A 17,123-nucleotide genomic window follows, 5' to 3' on the forward strand; every position below is an offset into this window, starting at 1 on the left:
AATGATAAGTCCTGTGGCCATACGCCAGGTAGTGGAATCGCTGGGTCATTCTGTAGATCTATCTTTAGCTTTCTGGGAATTCTCTACACTGATTTCCAGAGTGGCTGTTCCACTATGCAGTTACACCAACAAGAATGAGGGTGCCCTGTCCCCACATCTTCACCAGTATTTGTTGTCATTTTATTTTAGTTTCAGTTTTTTGATCTTAGACTTCTGGCTGGGGTAAAATGAAATCTCAAAGTAGTTTTAATTTTCATTTCCCTAATTGCTAAGGATGTTGGACATTTATAAAGACATTTCTTAGCCATTTTTATTCCTTCTTTTAGGAATTCTCTGTTATGGTGTACAGCTCATTTTAAAATTGGTATTATTCTTGATTCTCTGTTTTGTTTTGTTTTGTTTTTTTTTTAACTTCTTTGTATAATCCGGAGGATAATTCTAGCTTTGGGGGGCATATTCAATGACACTGTGAACTCTAATGACTCTGCATTTGCATTGATTAAACAAAATTATCCTTGGGTGAAGAGGCTGAGTTAGCAACTAGTTGACAGAAAGCAATTAGAGAACATCAGAGAACATCTGGAAGAGATAAAGAGATGCACTGGAAGGGAGGGGTTTTGAGTGGAGCAGCCTTTTCTGTTTTGGTGGAGTGGAAGGACAGGCTTTTGGAGAGACACCAGCAAAGAGAGGTTCACTGAGTGCTACTCAACCTCTCTGAGATAGCAGGTTTTCACTCCAGCCTTTGAGTCTTGAGATTTTGTTTTGTTTTTATAAATAGAATGATAGATAGTTAGTTAAAGCTACCTTTAGTGCCAATGGCAGAGCCAGTGCCTACGGGAACAGAATTCATGCCAGGCTGAGGCCTGAATGACCAGAGAAGCAGGCTGGGAACTGTGGAGTCCCAATTGCTGGCTGAGATAGCAATAGATGAAGGTGCAGCTGCCATGCTGAAGATAAAACAACACTAGCTCTGAATCTTTAGATTTGGGGTATAATCTAAAGTAACCACAGATGCCAGAAAAGTTGAAAGGAATCATGGAGAGAAGAGAGAAGAAAGAAGCTCTTGAAAGAGGGTGAACAATACAAAGAGGCTATGTGTAGAAAATGGGAAAACGGGATGGGGAAGACATTGGGAAGGGGGTGGGAGAGTAATGTAGCTGAAGAGGGAGGAAGGAGACATAAGTAGTACTAAGGATGTTTGAAATACCTATAGGGAAACATGTTGTTTTATAAGCTTACCACACACACACACACACACACACACACACACACACGAGTTACATCGCAAAGGGTGAGGTGATTAATTCTCCTCACCAAAGCCATAGACTAACTACCTAACAAAATGCCCAGTTTCAGGAACTGAAAACCTCCCTCAGTTTTTGATTGGGGTAGAGGTGGGGATAATCCAAGAGCCTCCCAAAATAGTATAGACTGTTGCCATTACCTTTGCTTGCTTCCCAGAACTTGAAGGTAGGTAAGACCCGATCGCTGAAGATACTACATACTTTGAACAAAAGATTTAGAGCAGTGAGCTAAGAGGAATGTTCTAGAAGTCTCCTGCCTGAGGACTAACTTTCATGGTGTGGAAAGGTGCTATGCAAGCTGCCAAAGGAGAAGAGCAAACACTAGGCCTTTCCTAGCTGTACAGCCCAGGAACCACAGCAATGGGCAGCCTAGCCAGATATTCCCAATGGTGCTGTCGTGGCTTTTATCTTGGCAGTAACCGACAATTGTCTAATTGGACTCAATAGGAGAGAAGTCATGTCTGATACTGTAAACCCAGTCAACTATCTGTCCTTGGAGCCATCATAGGCCCTAGAGGAGAACCGGCTTCTGCTACCTTTCTAAGCCAATGTACTTTCTAACTCTATTGTAAATACTTAGACCTATACACGGAGGCAAGTTCTCACTCTCTTCAAAGGTGTTTCTTTTTGCAGCAGATAGAGACTGTTAGATCCACAACTGGTCACAACACAGGAAATAAGTAACTGTGGGGTGCCCACCCCTAACTGCTACATCTACAGCACAGTCCCTACACTAAGGCTCAGAGAAAATCCCGAAATCTGAGCCCCTGCCCCCTCCAAAAGAGTAAGGGCCAGAGGACCAGGATGCCTGCTGTGGATAGTGTCATCTAAACACAACATAGAAGCTCCACGCTGTTGCTGAGAGGAAGAATTAGTCTTTTCCAGAGATGAGCCCCTAATAGATTTTTCAGTCCTAAGTGAGCAGTCCCAAATACGTTGACATAAATGCAACACTAAATGGACTTAGTAAGTTATATAAATTTGACAATAATGATTAAAGAAGTTAGAGGGGTGTATAGCATAGGAGGAGTTGTGGGGGAGAGAAAGGTGGAAATGATGCAAATACAGTACTCGTGTATGAAATTAAAAAAGATAAATTAAAAATAAAACATATGCTGGGTGGTAGTAGCATAAGCCTTTAATCCCAGAACTTGAGAGGCAGAGGCAGGCGGATCTCTGTGAGTTTGAGGCTAGCCTAGGCTACAGAATGAGTTCTAGGACAGGTACCAAAACTATATAGAGAAACCTTGTCTTGAAAAACCAAAAATAAATAAATAAAATAAAACATATTACACATGCAATGCACTCTATACTTTAAAAATAAGTACATGTATCCATAACTATCTATTCTATTTCCTTTTCCTAGGGAGATATATCTGTGTCTCCCTATACCCCCAGTACCCACTCTATATCTATCCTCTTTGATTCTACAGATTGTAGCTTGGTATCATTGACTTACTAGCTACTATCTACCTATAAGAGAAAAAAAACCCACCATATTTGGCTTTCTGGGTCTGGGTTTCCTTGCTTAGGATGATTTTTTCCTAGTTCCATCCTTTTGCCTGCAAATTTCATGTTGTCATTTTTTTTAACAGCTGAGTAATAGTCCATTGTATAAATGAACCACATTTTCTTTATCCATTTATCTTTTAAGAGGCATGGAGGTTGTTTCCTATTTCTGTTTATTATGAGTAGGGCAGCAGTGAACATGGTTGAGCAAGGATCTCTGTGGTGGGATAATGTGACCTCTGGGTATATGCCTAAGAGTGGTACGGCTGGATCTTGAGGTAGATCATCCTGGGGACCTGCTATATTGACTTCCATGGTGGCCATATAAATTTGCAGTCCCACTACTGTGGTTGAGTGTTTCCCTTACTTTACAACCTCACCAGTATGACTACCATTTGTTTTAGTTATCTTAGTCATTTTCACGGCTGTCCTTTGATAAAATCTCAAAGTAGTTTTGATTTGCATTTCCCTGATGGCTAAGGATGTTGCATATTTAAGTATTTCACAGCCCTTTGAGTTTCTTCTTTGGAAAATTCTCTTTTTAGACTTTTGCACCATTTTTTAGTTAGGTTATTTGTTTTGTTGATATCTAGTATTTTGAATTCTTAAATATTTTGTATGTTAGCCCTCTATAGAATATGTAGCTGGTAAAAATAAATAAATAAATAAATAAATAAAATAAAAAAAATCATTTCCCATTCTGTAGGCTTCTGCTCTGTTTGAAAGATTATGTCCTTTGCCACACAGAAGCTTTTCAGTTTCTTGAAATCTGATTTTTCAAATTGTTGATCTTAGTGCCTATATTAACAATGTTCTGGTCAGAAATTCTTTTCCTGTGCCAATGAGTTCAAGGCTATTTCTTATTTTCTCTTCTATAAGGTTCAGTATGTCTGGTTTTATATTGAGGTCTTTGATCCATCTGGAGTTAGTTTTGTGTGTGGTGATCAGTATGCATCTATTTGGATTCCTCAATATGCAGACACCCGTTTGACCAGCACCATTTGCTGAAGATGCTTTCTTTTTTTCCACTGTGTATTTCTGACTTCTTCATCAATAATCAGGTGACCATAGGTGTGTGGATTTATGTCTGGGTCTTCGATTTGATTCCATTGATCACCATGCGGTTTTTATTACTATAGCTCTGTAGTACAACTTGAAATCCAGGATGGTAATGACTCCCACAGTTCTTGTACTATTAAGGATTGTATTAGCTGCTCTGGTTTGTTAGTGTTTCTATTTGATACTGAAAATTTTGTCCTTTCAAGATCTATGAAGAATTTTGATGGGGATTACATTGAATCTGTAGAATGTTTTCATAGATTGGCCACTTTTACTATGTTAATCCATGAGCATGGAAGATCTTTCCATCTTCTATCTTCTTTGATTTATTTCTTCAAAGACTTGACCTTTTTATCATGCAAGATTTTCACTTGCTTGGTTAGAGTTGCTCGAGATATTTTATGTTATTTGAGGCTATTAAGAAAGGTATTGTTTATAGCCATACATTTCTCTGGTTCCACCCAACCCCATAGTACCATGTTTCTCTGGTCTCACCCAGCCCTGTGGTCTGCAGCCATTTATAAAATAATCATTCAGAGGCCTAATATTAATTGCAAATTATATGGCCTATGATTTAGGCTTCTTGCTAGCTAGCTCTTATAACTTAACTCAACTATAACTATTAATCTATGTATCACCGCGTGTTCCGTGGCTTTACCTGCATCCCATTACATGTTGCTTCTTGGATGACAGTTTGGCATCTCTCCCTTACTCTCCTTTCCCCTCTCACTGTCTCTCTTGGATTTTCCCACCTGGCTCCATCCTGTTTTGCCATAGGCCAATGCAGCTTTATTTATTAGCCAATGGGAGCAGCACATATTCACAGCAAAAAGAAAGACATCCCCCAGCAATTGTTTCCCTGACTTCTTTCTCAGTCCATTTGTCATTTGTATATAGAAAGGTTATTGATTTTTCTGAGTTTATTTGTATTTATTCTTTGCTGAAAGTAATTATTACCTGTCAAGTTTCCTGGTGGAATTTTTAGGGTCACTTGTGTTTACTATCATATTATCTACAAATAAAGATACTTTAAATTCTTCCTTTCCAATTTGTATACACTTGATCTCCTTCAGTTGTCTTATTGCTTTAGCTATAAGGTTATATTGAATAGGTATGGAGAGAGTGGACAGCCTTGCCTTGTTTCTAAAATTCTCGGGATTGCTTTGCATTCCTCTATATTTACATTGATATTGGCTAAGGGCTTGCTGTAAAATGCCTTTATCATGTTGTGGTATATCTCTTGTATCCCTAATCCCTCGAAAACTGTTTATTTGTTCGTTTGTTTGTTTCTAGACAGGGTTTCTCTGTATAATCTTGGTTATCCTCTAACTCACTCTGTAGATCCGCCTACCTTTGCAGACTGACTGTTGGAATTAAAGGCATGCACCACCACATCGGTCTGTCTCAGGGACTTTTTGTCATAAAGGGGCGTTGGATTTCATCGGAGGTCTCTGTGCATTTAATGAGATGACCATGTGGGTTTTGTCTTTTAGCTTGTTTGTATGGTGGGCTACAGTTATCGATTTACTTATGCTAAACTGTCTTAGCATCTCTGGGATGAGGCATGCTTGATCGTGAGGGGTGAGCTTTTTGATGTGTTTGTGAGTTTGCTTTGCAGGCACTTTGTTGAGAATTTTTGCATCTGTGTTCATAAGGAAAATTGGCCTGTAATTCTTTTTCTTTGTTGGGTCTTTATGTAGTGTAGATATCAGGATAAGTATGCTCCCAAGCAGTAGGTCTGACTACACTCTATCTTCCTATTCTCAAAGTTCAAGATTCTAATGGAGGAACTCAGTCACACAAGTGTGCTCGTGAATTCCTCCCCATACTTTTCACTATCCACCAAACCTAATCGGCAGTCTGAAAATAGGTGTTGGATTTACTTTCATCTTCATTGACTTGTGGCTTTTCTTCAGACTGTGCCCTTCACTAAACCTTAACAATTTTCTGACCATGAATTTGGTGATTCTCCCCAGTTTAAGTAGTCTTTTACTGACATGAGAAAAGGGCAATCTGTGGTTAGGCCTTTCAAATTGAAGTGAGTATCTTCCCCTTCCTTTTGCTGTATAATTCTCAAACTATTTTTCATTACAAGAAGCATCTATTGTCCACATAGTGTTCTGTCTCCTTTTCTTTCTTCCTCTCTCTTCCCTTACCACTGATAATTTCTCCCCCATGCAAGGACCTGAAACAGGGTAGAAGTGAGAATTTTCTGTTATGCTGGAAGCCAGGCAGCCCCAGCATTCCTGCTTAAAGCTTGGCTTACAGGTATTTACTCATCCTCTGAGTCTGAGATCCAAGTTCTGGTCTCTAGGATGGTGGAGCAAGCACTCTTAACTGCTGAGTGATCTCTCCAGCCCCAAGAAGTCTGTCACTTACTGTGATTAATCTCCTTTCAACTATTATGATCAACCCAATTGATAAGTGTAAGCTATTCTTCATTTAAACCAATACTGACGTTTAGTAAAACAACCAAAACTCCAGTATCTCAAATAATCCCTGCAAACTCCTCTCAGGGAAGCAGTCTAGCCATTCATCTAAAGCCACTAAATTTGGTCATGTCATAAGTTCACTAATTTAGTTCACAGTGTCACCATGCCCTGCTCCTCTTTACTTTCTACAAAGGTCAGTGATTGTGAGAGACAGTAATCTCTCTTACCAATGAGGACACATTCCAAGACTCCCAATGGATTTACAAAGCCATGCTAATCCCAAACCTTTTATATGCATTGTTTTTCCTTTACATAGAGACCTGTAATATTGCTGAATTTATAATTGTACACTCTAAGATATTAAAAAACAATAAAATTGAATAATCATAACAACATAGTGTAATAAGAGTTATATGACCATCAAATATGAAACTGTACTATGTTTTCTGGTTGTTTTTCTTTGGGTGGGTACGTAGTACCTACATGAAGAGACAAGTAAGATGAACTGTATGTATAAGCATTGGGATGCAGTGCTATGTATCTCCAGAGGGCCATCTACACATAAGCATTGCTAATACCTTCATGGTTTTCTAGCAAATGTGACCACAAAGACAGCACATACTGCATGTGTACTCAGGACAAAGGCATCATATACCAAACAATATGCAGCATAAGATTTTATCACATCACTCTAAATTTCATACATTTTAAAATCTATTAATTATTGCTGGAATTTTCCATTTAACCTTTTTAGGAAACCTGGAAAATAAAAATGAAGGGACCATGGAGCACCACTACCTTAGGTCCTCACTTAACTTTTCTTAACATGATTTTCATTTGTAAAATGTCTTTATCACCTTGTAGGAATGTTTGGGGCAAATACAAGAAGACATGAAACAACACAAGCTAGCCCAGCTTCAATCCTAGAGCCTGAGTTCTAGTTCTAGACTGTGTGTCTGGTTTCTTTCTCCTGTGTTGAACTTTCCTGATGTGGGATGGACTCCCCAGGAAACTGATGTTCCTTTTCCCCACTGATTGGTTTTATAAAAGTTAACTTTGGTTTGTTCACAATTACTCAATTTAAAAAACAAAAACAAACCTCATTTTTCTTTCCCTTTTTTTTTTTTTTTTTTTTTGGTAAATATCAAAGAAAGTCTGTGTGTACTCTTCTCATCTGAGTTTCTACTTTGTAGCTACCCTCAGTTTGGAAAAAAGCTTGGCGAGAGTTACATCTATTAACAACCTTTTAAGCAGTGGTTTTTAGCTTTCCTAATGCTGTGGCCCTTTAATATAGTTCCTCATGTTGTGGTGACTCCCACTCCTAACCATAAAATTATTTTTGTTGCTACTTTGTAACTGTAATTTTGCTACTGTTATGAATCATAGTGTAAATATCTGATACTCAACCCCTGGAGGGATCACAACCCACAGGTTGAGAACCACTGCTTTCAAATAGCACAATCGTCAAATTTTAGAGCAAAATTTTCTGCCATCAGTTTACGTCTTTTGAGGTTAAGAATAGTCATGTAACTCATCTTGATTTTCAACAAAAGTTAAGATAACTATTCTCAGGTTAATTATAGAGGGACCCATGAACTTTTTGAGAATGTTTATTAAATAAATCCAGTTTATACATACAGATCATAGAATTGTTTAGAATACATTTTAATGGTTCTTTACATGTTCATTTAGGTTAAAATTATTTAGCTAGAAAAATTATAACTGAATGCAATAAAAAAAAACCCTTCTTTTGTATAATTACTTTGTGGCCCCTAGACTAGATTTTAGTCAAAAGTCTTAGTGCTTTTCACGCTAGGTACATGTATATACACATACACACACACACACACACACACACACACACACACACACACACACATATCCACCAAGTGAATTTAGGATAAATAAGACTGCTCTCATATGGCAGAGGTGAATGCATTATTAACACTGTGATATCAGGCCTGCATGTTCTCACAATCTAGAAAGATTCACTTCATTATGTGAATCACTTTAAAAGGACTGTTTTCTGTCTCTTCTTTTGTTAAGAAATTTAATAGCAGCTTGTTTACTTTTATTTAAATGCTAACCGAGTGTCAGGTGTGCATGTGCTTCCTAGTGGATGATTCTGAAAGTGCTAAGTGTGGGGTAGACCAGCAGTGCGGAGAGATTTCAATCTAAATATAATAGCTAGCTGGAAGTCATTTTGCCATTCTCAGTTCTTTTTATAACTTTGCAAACAGGAATGAGTTTTGTTTCCTTTCACAAAAGAGCCTCAATTACAGTTTTTTAACATGGCCTTATGAACAAATTATCTTTAACTTTTCAACTTCCAGCATAATACACATCCCTACCTTAGCTCCGTGATGTCTATTCAGTAGTAGTTCTTGATAATTTGTTAACAAGGCATTTTGAACCTTCTGGACAGATGCACATACTGTTTTCAATCTTCATGGTTAATAATTCGATTTTGTATTTGATGCCAGAACACCCTGACTCTTAATCGCTGCTCATTGTTGCAAGTCTATTATATTCTAACTGTCTGAGTGCTCTCATTGACCTTGAACTGACATTATGAGCTGTGTCTAATCTTTTGAGTCTATATTTCTAACGCTTCTTTTCTTTTCCTTTGTTTCCGACCCCTGTTTAGCATCACAATGGGGCTGCCTCTGAGCCCAGCCGCTGACTCCGCCCGCTCAGCAAGGCATGCCCTTTCTCTCATAGCCACTGCTAGACCGCCTGCCTTCATCACCACCATAGCTAAGGAGGTGAGCATCTGCCTTCATGGGCCCATCTTCCCTGTCAGAGGAGTTCCTCCATCCTGTAACTCAGGGGTCAGACCCACAGAGATTCCTTCTAGTTGTCAAACAAAGCAAATTGCTAGGATAGTGCTGAAATGAATGAATCCTGTCTGCACACGCGCTGAATTCCACAGCTGTGTGTTCAGGACTTGAGCCCTCATGTTCTTTTCTGCCCTTAGAACAAGCACACTTGTAATACTTGTACTTTTCAATATGAAATATAGCAGGTGTCTGTGAATTAAAAGGTATTAAAGGTATTTATGTTTCTTAAGAGTAAGCAAATACTTGTAATCAAAACTAAACTTATTTAGCAATGGTTCTCCAACTGTACACAAAAATGTAAGCCATAAAATGGCTGATTGTTTTTCCTATTCTGTGTCACAGAGAAAGACTAGGAAGTCCATCGATTCCAGCATTCCTGGTGTTGTAACTAATAGCCCACATGCAGCTGACAGACTAGTAAAGAACAATGAACCGATTCTGTGTTCTTTCCTAACATCTTAGTAGTGGGAGAAAAGGGAGCGTTCCTAAACGTTTTTTAAAGCTTTGCTCCATCCTGGCATTACTACTGTGCAGCTTAGTGTCCATAGGGTACGAGCTCTGTCTGATTGCTTTTCCTATAGCTATGATGAACTTTAAAATAGTAGATAGCTCTGAGTCTGCTCCTATCCTGAAGCCTCCCAGGCCCACATCTGCTCTAGAGCGGTCCTTAGAGGCATGCTGTGAAGGAAGCTGGAAGGGAGGGGAGATGGTCCTGGGAATAGTCTGTAGGGTCGATTATGAAGCAGCGCAGCCATGAATTCATAGCTAAAATAAATTGTGGAATATAGGTATGGAGATAACAAGCTATGTTTGATTACACACAGGCTTACATGTTGTATACTTGTAGCAAATCTGTGTGTTGTTTGAACGAGTAGTTTTATTTAACTTGGAAAATTTTAACCAGTTTTTCCCATGCATGGAAGGTGGTAAAATTATCTTGAAGTTTTACATTAGTCTGACAGATCTTTATATTAATTATATTCCTGAACTTTATTTTGTATCATTTCCATAAGGAAATTTTTTAATGAATTGCTAGGATACTCATACCAAAACATTCAGTTGGAAAAATCATTTGGATAGAGACAGGAGAAACAGTTCAAAGGCATCTTTAGCTACATAGAGTTTAAGCCCAGCTTGGGCTCCATGAAAGTCTGTCTCTAAATAAATAAACAAACAAACAAACAAACAAACAAATAAATAAATAAGGAAGCAAGCACCAGGAAGTTGTGGAATTTTATTAGGCCATACTTACTTAGTTTTTGTTATATATAATGCTTTTTTTGTAATTAAAAAACAATTCCTGATCTACCCTGAGTGATGTATTTTTACAATTTTGATCGACTGTATTTTTTTTCTATAATCAATGGAAAGTAAGCCAGTGCCTAAAAATGTAAGTCTGTGTGGAGTGGCAATTTTATCTACAGCATGGCAAATCTTTTGTAGGTACACAGACACACGGCCCTTGCAGCAAATACCCAGTCACAGCAGAGCATACACACAACAACCCTGGCAAGAGCTAAAGGGGAAATCCTGAGAGTCATTGAAATTCTCATTGAAAAAATGCCTACAGATGTTGTGGACCTTCTTGTGGAGGTGAGGATAGCCTGCTTCTAGTACACCTGTGCCTGTATTGAATACTTGAGGTTAAAATTAAGCAAGGAAGAAGGGAAGGAAAGAGGGAGGAAGGGAGAGGGGATGTGTCACATAACTGAGATTAATTAACCTCTGTTATTTCAATAGACCTTAAATCAATTTCCTCAAAACTAAAATTGATTGCTATAGCCATTGACCAGTCACATGGAATTGATGTACATTAGAATATTTTAAAGGCTTTGTTGTCACCAACATTCATTGTAAATAAAACCACTTACACTGTGTGCTTGAGTAACAGCTCCACTGTGCATACACACACAGTCAGCTTTAGACGAAATGAGTCCGTTTCCACAGACAGGACCAAGGTTAACATGTAGCATCCCTAGGCTTCAAATAGCTTTTTTTCTTTTTAAAGTAAATGCTGATCACACTATATGAATTTACATAGACAAAACAAGGCCCAATGGAACTATTTAAATTTTAGAAAATCAAGTATTTGAAGTTAACTTTCAATCTGTGTCTTTCCTGTCAAAGGTCATGGACATCATCATGTACTGTCTTGAAGGATCTTTAGTTAAAAAGAAGGGTCTTCAGGAATGCTTTCCAGCTATCTGCAGGTAAAGAAGCTTCAATTGCATGCAAAATAATTGATTTTCAATAACAAATACTGAAAGATTTTAGTGAGGTAAATGAGAAAACCAGGTATTAATCATTATTTGCTTAATTTCTAGAATAAGTCTGCACTTTGTAATAAGAACAGAAAAATAATGAACTAGTTATTTAATGAGTTCACACGAACATTTTGCTTATGACTTAAAAGTACATTGCATGTCTGTTCTCAGGCAACTCAAATTGTTATTTATGTTACAAAACACTTAGAACACTTCTGACTTAGGGAAAAATATACTTTCCAGCAACAGAAATCAGTAGATCACCTTTTCACTCACTAGTAAACTTTTTTCATTCATCTCTTTATTTTACATCCTGGCCACAGCCCCCCACCATCCTCCCCTCCCAGTCCCTATCCTCAGTCCTCACCCCACCCACCCCACTCCAGCCTCCCATTCCCCTCCTCTTCCTCTCCATCCAGGAAAGGGCAAGTCTCCCAAGCAGATCCATAAAACATGGCATATCACGTTGCAGTGTATTGTGAGAATAATGGGGGTCTTTGCACTGTGTCCTATTAGTATAAGGGAGGAAGCAAGAAAAGAAGGCAAGAAAGCTACAACTTTGCAAATGGTACTGAATATATTAACTATAACTTAGAAATTTTATATAACATGAAGTGAAGATGGCCTTTGCATCGAAATATAGTGCATTGTGTTATTTTTTTAATTGGATATTTGGGTAAATATGCTTGTCCCATGAGCCTGACAATCTGAGTTTGTTCTTGGCGTTACATGGTGAAGTGGGAGAGCTATAACCCCTGCAAATTGTTCTCTGACTCACACACATCATTGTCATCATAATGCATGAAATGGTTTTTTGTTTTGTTTCATTTTTTCCAGGCAGGTCTCTGTGTAGTCCTGGCTGTCCTGGAACTCACTCTGTAGACCAGGCTGGCCTCAAACTCACAGAGATCCACCTGCCTGTGCCTCCTGAGTGCTGGGATTAAAGGCGTGCGCCACCACTGCCTGGCAGCAATTTTTAATTGGTCTAAAGTGTTTACAGTTTGGGGCACTTTGTTTTACTTTGTTTTTATGTTGTACAAATAGTACTTGAATCTGTCATAGGTAATTTTCCTTAGGGCACTTGGTTACTCAAAATTAGATATAATTCTTTTGTTTGTAAGGCTTCAGTGATATCCACCTTCTCTTTGCTTATTTCTCCAAGTACAATGTAGTATAAGCTATAGTCAGCAGTAAGGTTCCTGAGAACAGTGGCATGTCAGTGTGGCACTTCATCTGGTCACATTTCTGCAACTGTGTGCAGAATGGCTTATGTTCTGTTTATCTGTTTATCTATATTTTTTCTATATACAGCAGAACTGACATTCTATTCTCTTATTGTGCAGTTTGATTTTGCTACCTAGATGTTAAAATGTGAGCAAGAATAAAGTCATACTGTAATACACATGTGCAGATGCTGTAACACACATGCACAGATGCTGTCGCACACATGTACAAATGCCATATAGCACATGTGTACAGGTGTATTTTTTTGTTACATAAACTAGACAAATTAGAATACCATCATTTTCTAAAATTGGCTCTTTTGTACTATTAACTGATTATGACTACATATAGTTATTATTTTGCTGGCTAATGCTTTTCTAAAGAAATGCCCACATGAAAATGGACATTGTTATTATATTGCTAAATGGAGGCGATAAGAGAGTGGTTGTATTGGGACTTAATTTACTGAGTGCTAATGGTGTTCATAAAACACTAGACACTGCTATGTAAGTTAGCTTCCTAGAGCTCAGTGCAGAAGCTGTTCACTAATGAGTCTGTTTTTCAGCTTGCTCAAAGCCCCCTCAAGCAGCTCCCTAGGTTACTGTGCTCTATGACCATCTATGTCTGTTGACTTAGTTATCCTGGAAAGGGAGAGCTGTGTTGGGATGCAAAGCAGATTTGTCCTTACTGAGCACTATGTGTACATGGTTTTCACCTCTGATTTGCCAAAAAGCAATTGTACTTTGTTTATTGACTTAGTAGTATTTTATTGAACACCAACTGTGTATCACATACCTATTCTCTGGGGAAGTACTGATGGATGAGGTAACTCTGTGCTCCTGGATGACAGTGGCTAATGGGGAGGAGATTGCATGGGTTCTGAGGGCTGTGTAGGGTGCCTGGTAGACTACCTACCAGGGGCGGAGTTGGGCAATAATATAATGCCCAATTCAGTGAATGGAATCTGAGAAATTTCATAAGGAGAATGCAGAAGAATAACAGTGTTTGCTGGAAATGCCATCATGAAAATGTCTGCCAGATCAAGACAGGGGTCTGTGCTCTGGGAGAGCTAGACTGACGGCGGAAACAGCAGTGGTGGCCTTAGGATGTTTCACAGAGAGTGACCAGGTGGGCTTTGTGAGATGCAAAGGTGGTGTTATCACGAAAGACAAAGAGAGAGCCAGGCTACTAAGTGTTTGGAGTCACAGAAGTATACAGTAAGTTTGGCTATGCCATGTAGTGCGGTGGTTAGCATATACACTTCACATAGAAGTACAGAGCCAAGCCAGGGCTCCGAGTTCCTCACACAATAGTTTGACCTTCTTTAATAAGCTGTGGAGAGTTAGAAAAGTTTAAGCAAAATATTAAATTTATAATCATAGATAAGACACAGACTTTCATTGTAAAATAAGTACTTATACTTTTTAATAAAATCAAAAATTATTTTAGATAGAAGAGTTAAAAGTTTATATTTTCAGAAATGATTTAGCTTTTCTTAAAGTATGTTATTATGTAGACAGACTGATTGATTTTCGTTTTCAAGTAAAAAGCTGAATCAGCTCCTTTCACCTTAAATGGGCACTTAAACTCTAGTAAAAAATTGCACACTGTCTACTTCAGAACACTGCATGAGCTCATTTTCAAGGGACTGCTCCAAACTTGTGGTTTGTTCTTAGCCTGTTCCATGATAAGAGTGATGGAACATGGAACAGCTCCTACCATAACTTCCAGTAAAATCCTTAAATTAGTAGTTATTTTATACTATAACTTGATATTAGATGATTAAAGATGTTACTCATACCCCTATTAGTAGGAATCCCTCTCATTATTTATTCCTATTCCTCACACCTAAAAATCTCATTAGCAGGTTGTCTTGATGTATTCATGTTAGTCTTCATGTTAAAAAAAAAAAAGGACCTGGATGCACTCAGTTGTAGAGCAACTTGTGTGTGTGACTCCTTGAGTTTTTTTTTTTCCCCCTTGGTTTTTCAAGACAGGGTTTCTCTGTGTAGCTTTGCGCCTTTTCCTGGGTCTTGCTCTGTAGACCAGACTGGCCTCGAACTCACAGAGATCCACCTGGCTCTGCTGGGATCAAAGGTGTGCACCACCACCACCCGGCTTGTTTTTTTTTGTTGTTGTTTTTTGTTTTTTTTTCTGACTCCTTGAGTTTATTGTTATCAGGTAAATTCACTTATATTATAACTCTGGGCCTTCTGTCTCTATTCCATTGTACAAAAGAAGAAGTTAATGTTAAAGTTGTTTAATGTAAAGAATGTAAATTTAAGCTGGGTATTGTGGTCTATACCTGTAATCCCAGTAACTGAGAGGTAAAGGCATGAGAATAAGGAATTCAAGCCAATCCTTGGCTAGTTAATGAGTTCTAAGCCAGCTCAGACTATATGAGATCATCTCTCAAAAAGTCAAAACAACAAAATGAACCCAAATTTATTTTATTTGAATTAGCAGATTTTGAGAAAAAGTAGAATAATTTGTAATTAAAATAAGTTTATGCTTGCAAAACTTATGTTTAAAAATATATAAATTTGGACTATCTAAGCATCATTTTCATATTTAATTGCATTAGTCACCACTTATTGCCATACATGCTAACCTTGTTAGTCATTACTACCATATTGAATAGTACAGATGCTGCTGCTGCTGCTGCTGCTGACCACTGGTCATGTATTTGACATAGAAAGAGCTAAATACACTCTGCTAAATAATTACCAGAGATTACTCTTAAGGTGGTGGGTATGAGAAGAAAGAGCTACCTTATTTTTAAAAATTATAATTATAATTAAAATGGTCTGTGTTTGTAAGAGTATGATAATCCATATTTATAATATATAATGATCAAATTAAGGAAGTGAACACTTCCATTTTTAAACTTTTGATTAGTGCATAATAATTATACATATCTGCAGGAAAATGTGACATTTAAATCCACATGTTCTTATCAAATCATGTAGTATTTCTATCTTTCTGTCATCCCTTCACGTTTGGAGTCTTTGAGCCATCCTCTTCTTGTTATTCCTAAAGTGTATAATGGTTTCCTGTGAACCATAGTCACCCTACTGTGCCACCATATTGTACACACTAGAACTGTTTCTGGATACCTGTAGTTTGGTAGCTATATCCAAATTTCCCAGTCCTCATTGCCTCCCAACCTCTGGTAATCACCACTCATATTCAGATGGTCATTTTCAGAGGTCGCACAGGTACTTGTCTTTAGGTTTGACTCATTTCATGTAACTTCATGTCTTCAGTTCCGTCTTCACTGAAAACAATAGTACAACATTCTTTTATATGGGTGAAGATATTCCATTCTATATACAGCACTTCTTAGTGTACTCATCCAGTGGAGGACATCTAGGGTAATTTTCACCTTGACATTGTACATAGTTGAGCAATAAACATGGTATGCAGATATTTCCCTAATTTACTGCTATCATTTCTTTTTGGGACATCCATACTGCTCTTCATAATGACTGCACTAAAGATGTACCCATCATGCATGAATTGTTTCTCTACATTCTTACCAGCATTTGCTATTTAGTTGCCTTTTTGATAATAGCCATTTTAACTAGAATGAGGGTGATATTTCATTGTGCTTTTTCTCTTCATAATTTTAATTAATTCTAAAAATTCATAGTATGAGCCAGGCTGTGGTGGCATACGCCTTTAATCCCAGCACATGGAAGGCAGAGGTAGACAGATCTCTGTAAGTTTGAAGCCAACCTGGTCTACAAAAGTGAGTTCCAGGACAGCTAGAGCTACACAGAGAAACTTTGTCTCAAAAAAGTAATCATAGTATGCAGTTGTGCATACTAATGGGATATTGTGTGATATTTTGATATGTGTATACATTTATAATATTTTAAAGTACCTATCTATCTCCTCAAGCATATTTCATTTGTTTTTAGTAGGACACTCAAAAGCTTTGCTTTAAATTTATGAATAGGTTAAAACTATGCTTATATGTTAAATGTGCTTACAATGAATATATATTGGTATTTTTGAAGAGGCTTTTTTAATATATTGCTTTAACTTTTAAGAAGAGTAAAAAGCTTATGAATTACTTAACTCAGTATCAATAACTTTTGAAAGCAACTAGGTTCATAATTGCTTATTGTATTGTGAGGTTTTCTTTGCTACTTATAAAGATAGACATATACAAATATTTAAGATAGTGTCTGATACATATTTAGGACTCTATGTTAACTGCATTTACATGTGGCAGATTATATGTTATATATTCAACTTTTTCTATACTCTTGTAGACTTAAAGTGATTTCATATTAAACTAAAAGTTAATTCTGCTGGGTGGTGGTGGCGCACGCCTTTAATCCCAGCACTCGGGAGGCAGAGGCAGGCGGATCTCTGTGAGTTCCAGGCCAGCCTGGTCTCCAAAGCAAGTTCCAGGAAAGGCACCAAAACTACACAGAGAAACCCTGTCTCGAAAAACCAAAAAAACCAAAAAAAAAAAAAAAA

The 17,123-nt window shown here is 37.7% G+C and overlaps 1 protein-coding gene across 2 annotated transcripts in view; it reads left to right on the forward strand.

Moving 5' to 3' along the window:
- Wdr7 (WD repeat domain 7) overlaps window positions 1-17,123 on the forward strand; it is a 284,884-nt gene that overhangs the window by 212,726 nt on the left and 55,035 nt on the right. For both annotated transcript variants that reach the window (XM_036204543.1, XM_036204544.1), the window contains 3 exons: window positions 8,952-9,069; window positions 10,588-10,737; window positions 11,272-11,354. In XM_036204543.1, the coding sequence (XP_036060436.1) occupies window positions 8,952-9,069; window positions 10,588-10,737; window positions 11,272-11,354 (351 nt within the window). The remainder of the gene's footprint in view (window positions 1-8,951; window positions 9,070-10,587; window positions 10,738-11,271; window positions 11,355-17,123) is intronic.

This window comes from Onychomys torridus, chromosome 13 (assembly GCF_903995425.1).
Source record: "Onychomys torridus chromosome 13, mOncTor1.1, whole genome shotgun sequence".
Lineage (NCBI taxonomy): Eukaryota > Metazoa > Chordata > Mammalia > Rodentia > Cricetidae > Onychomys > Onychomys torridus.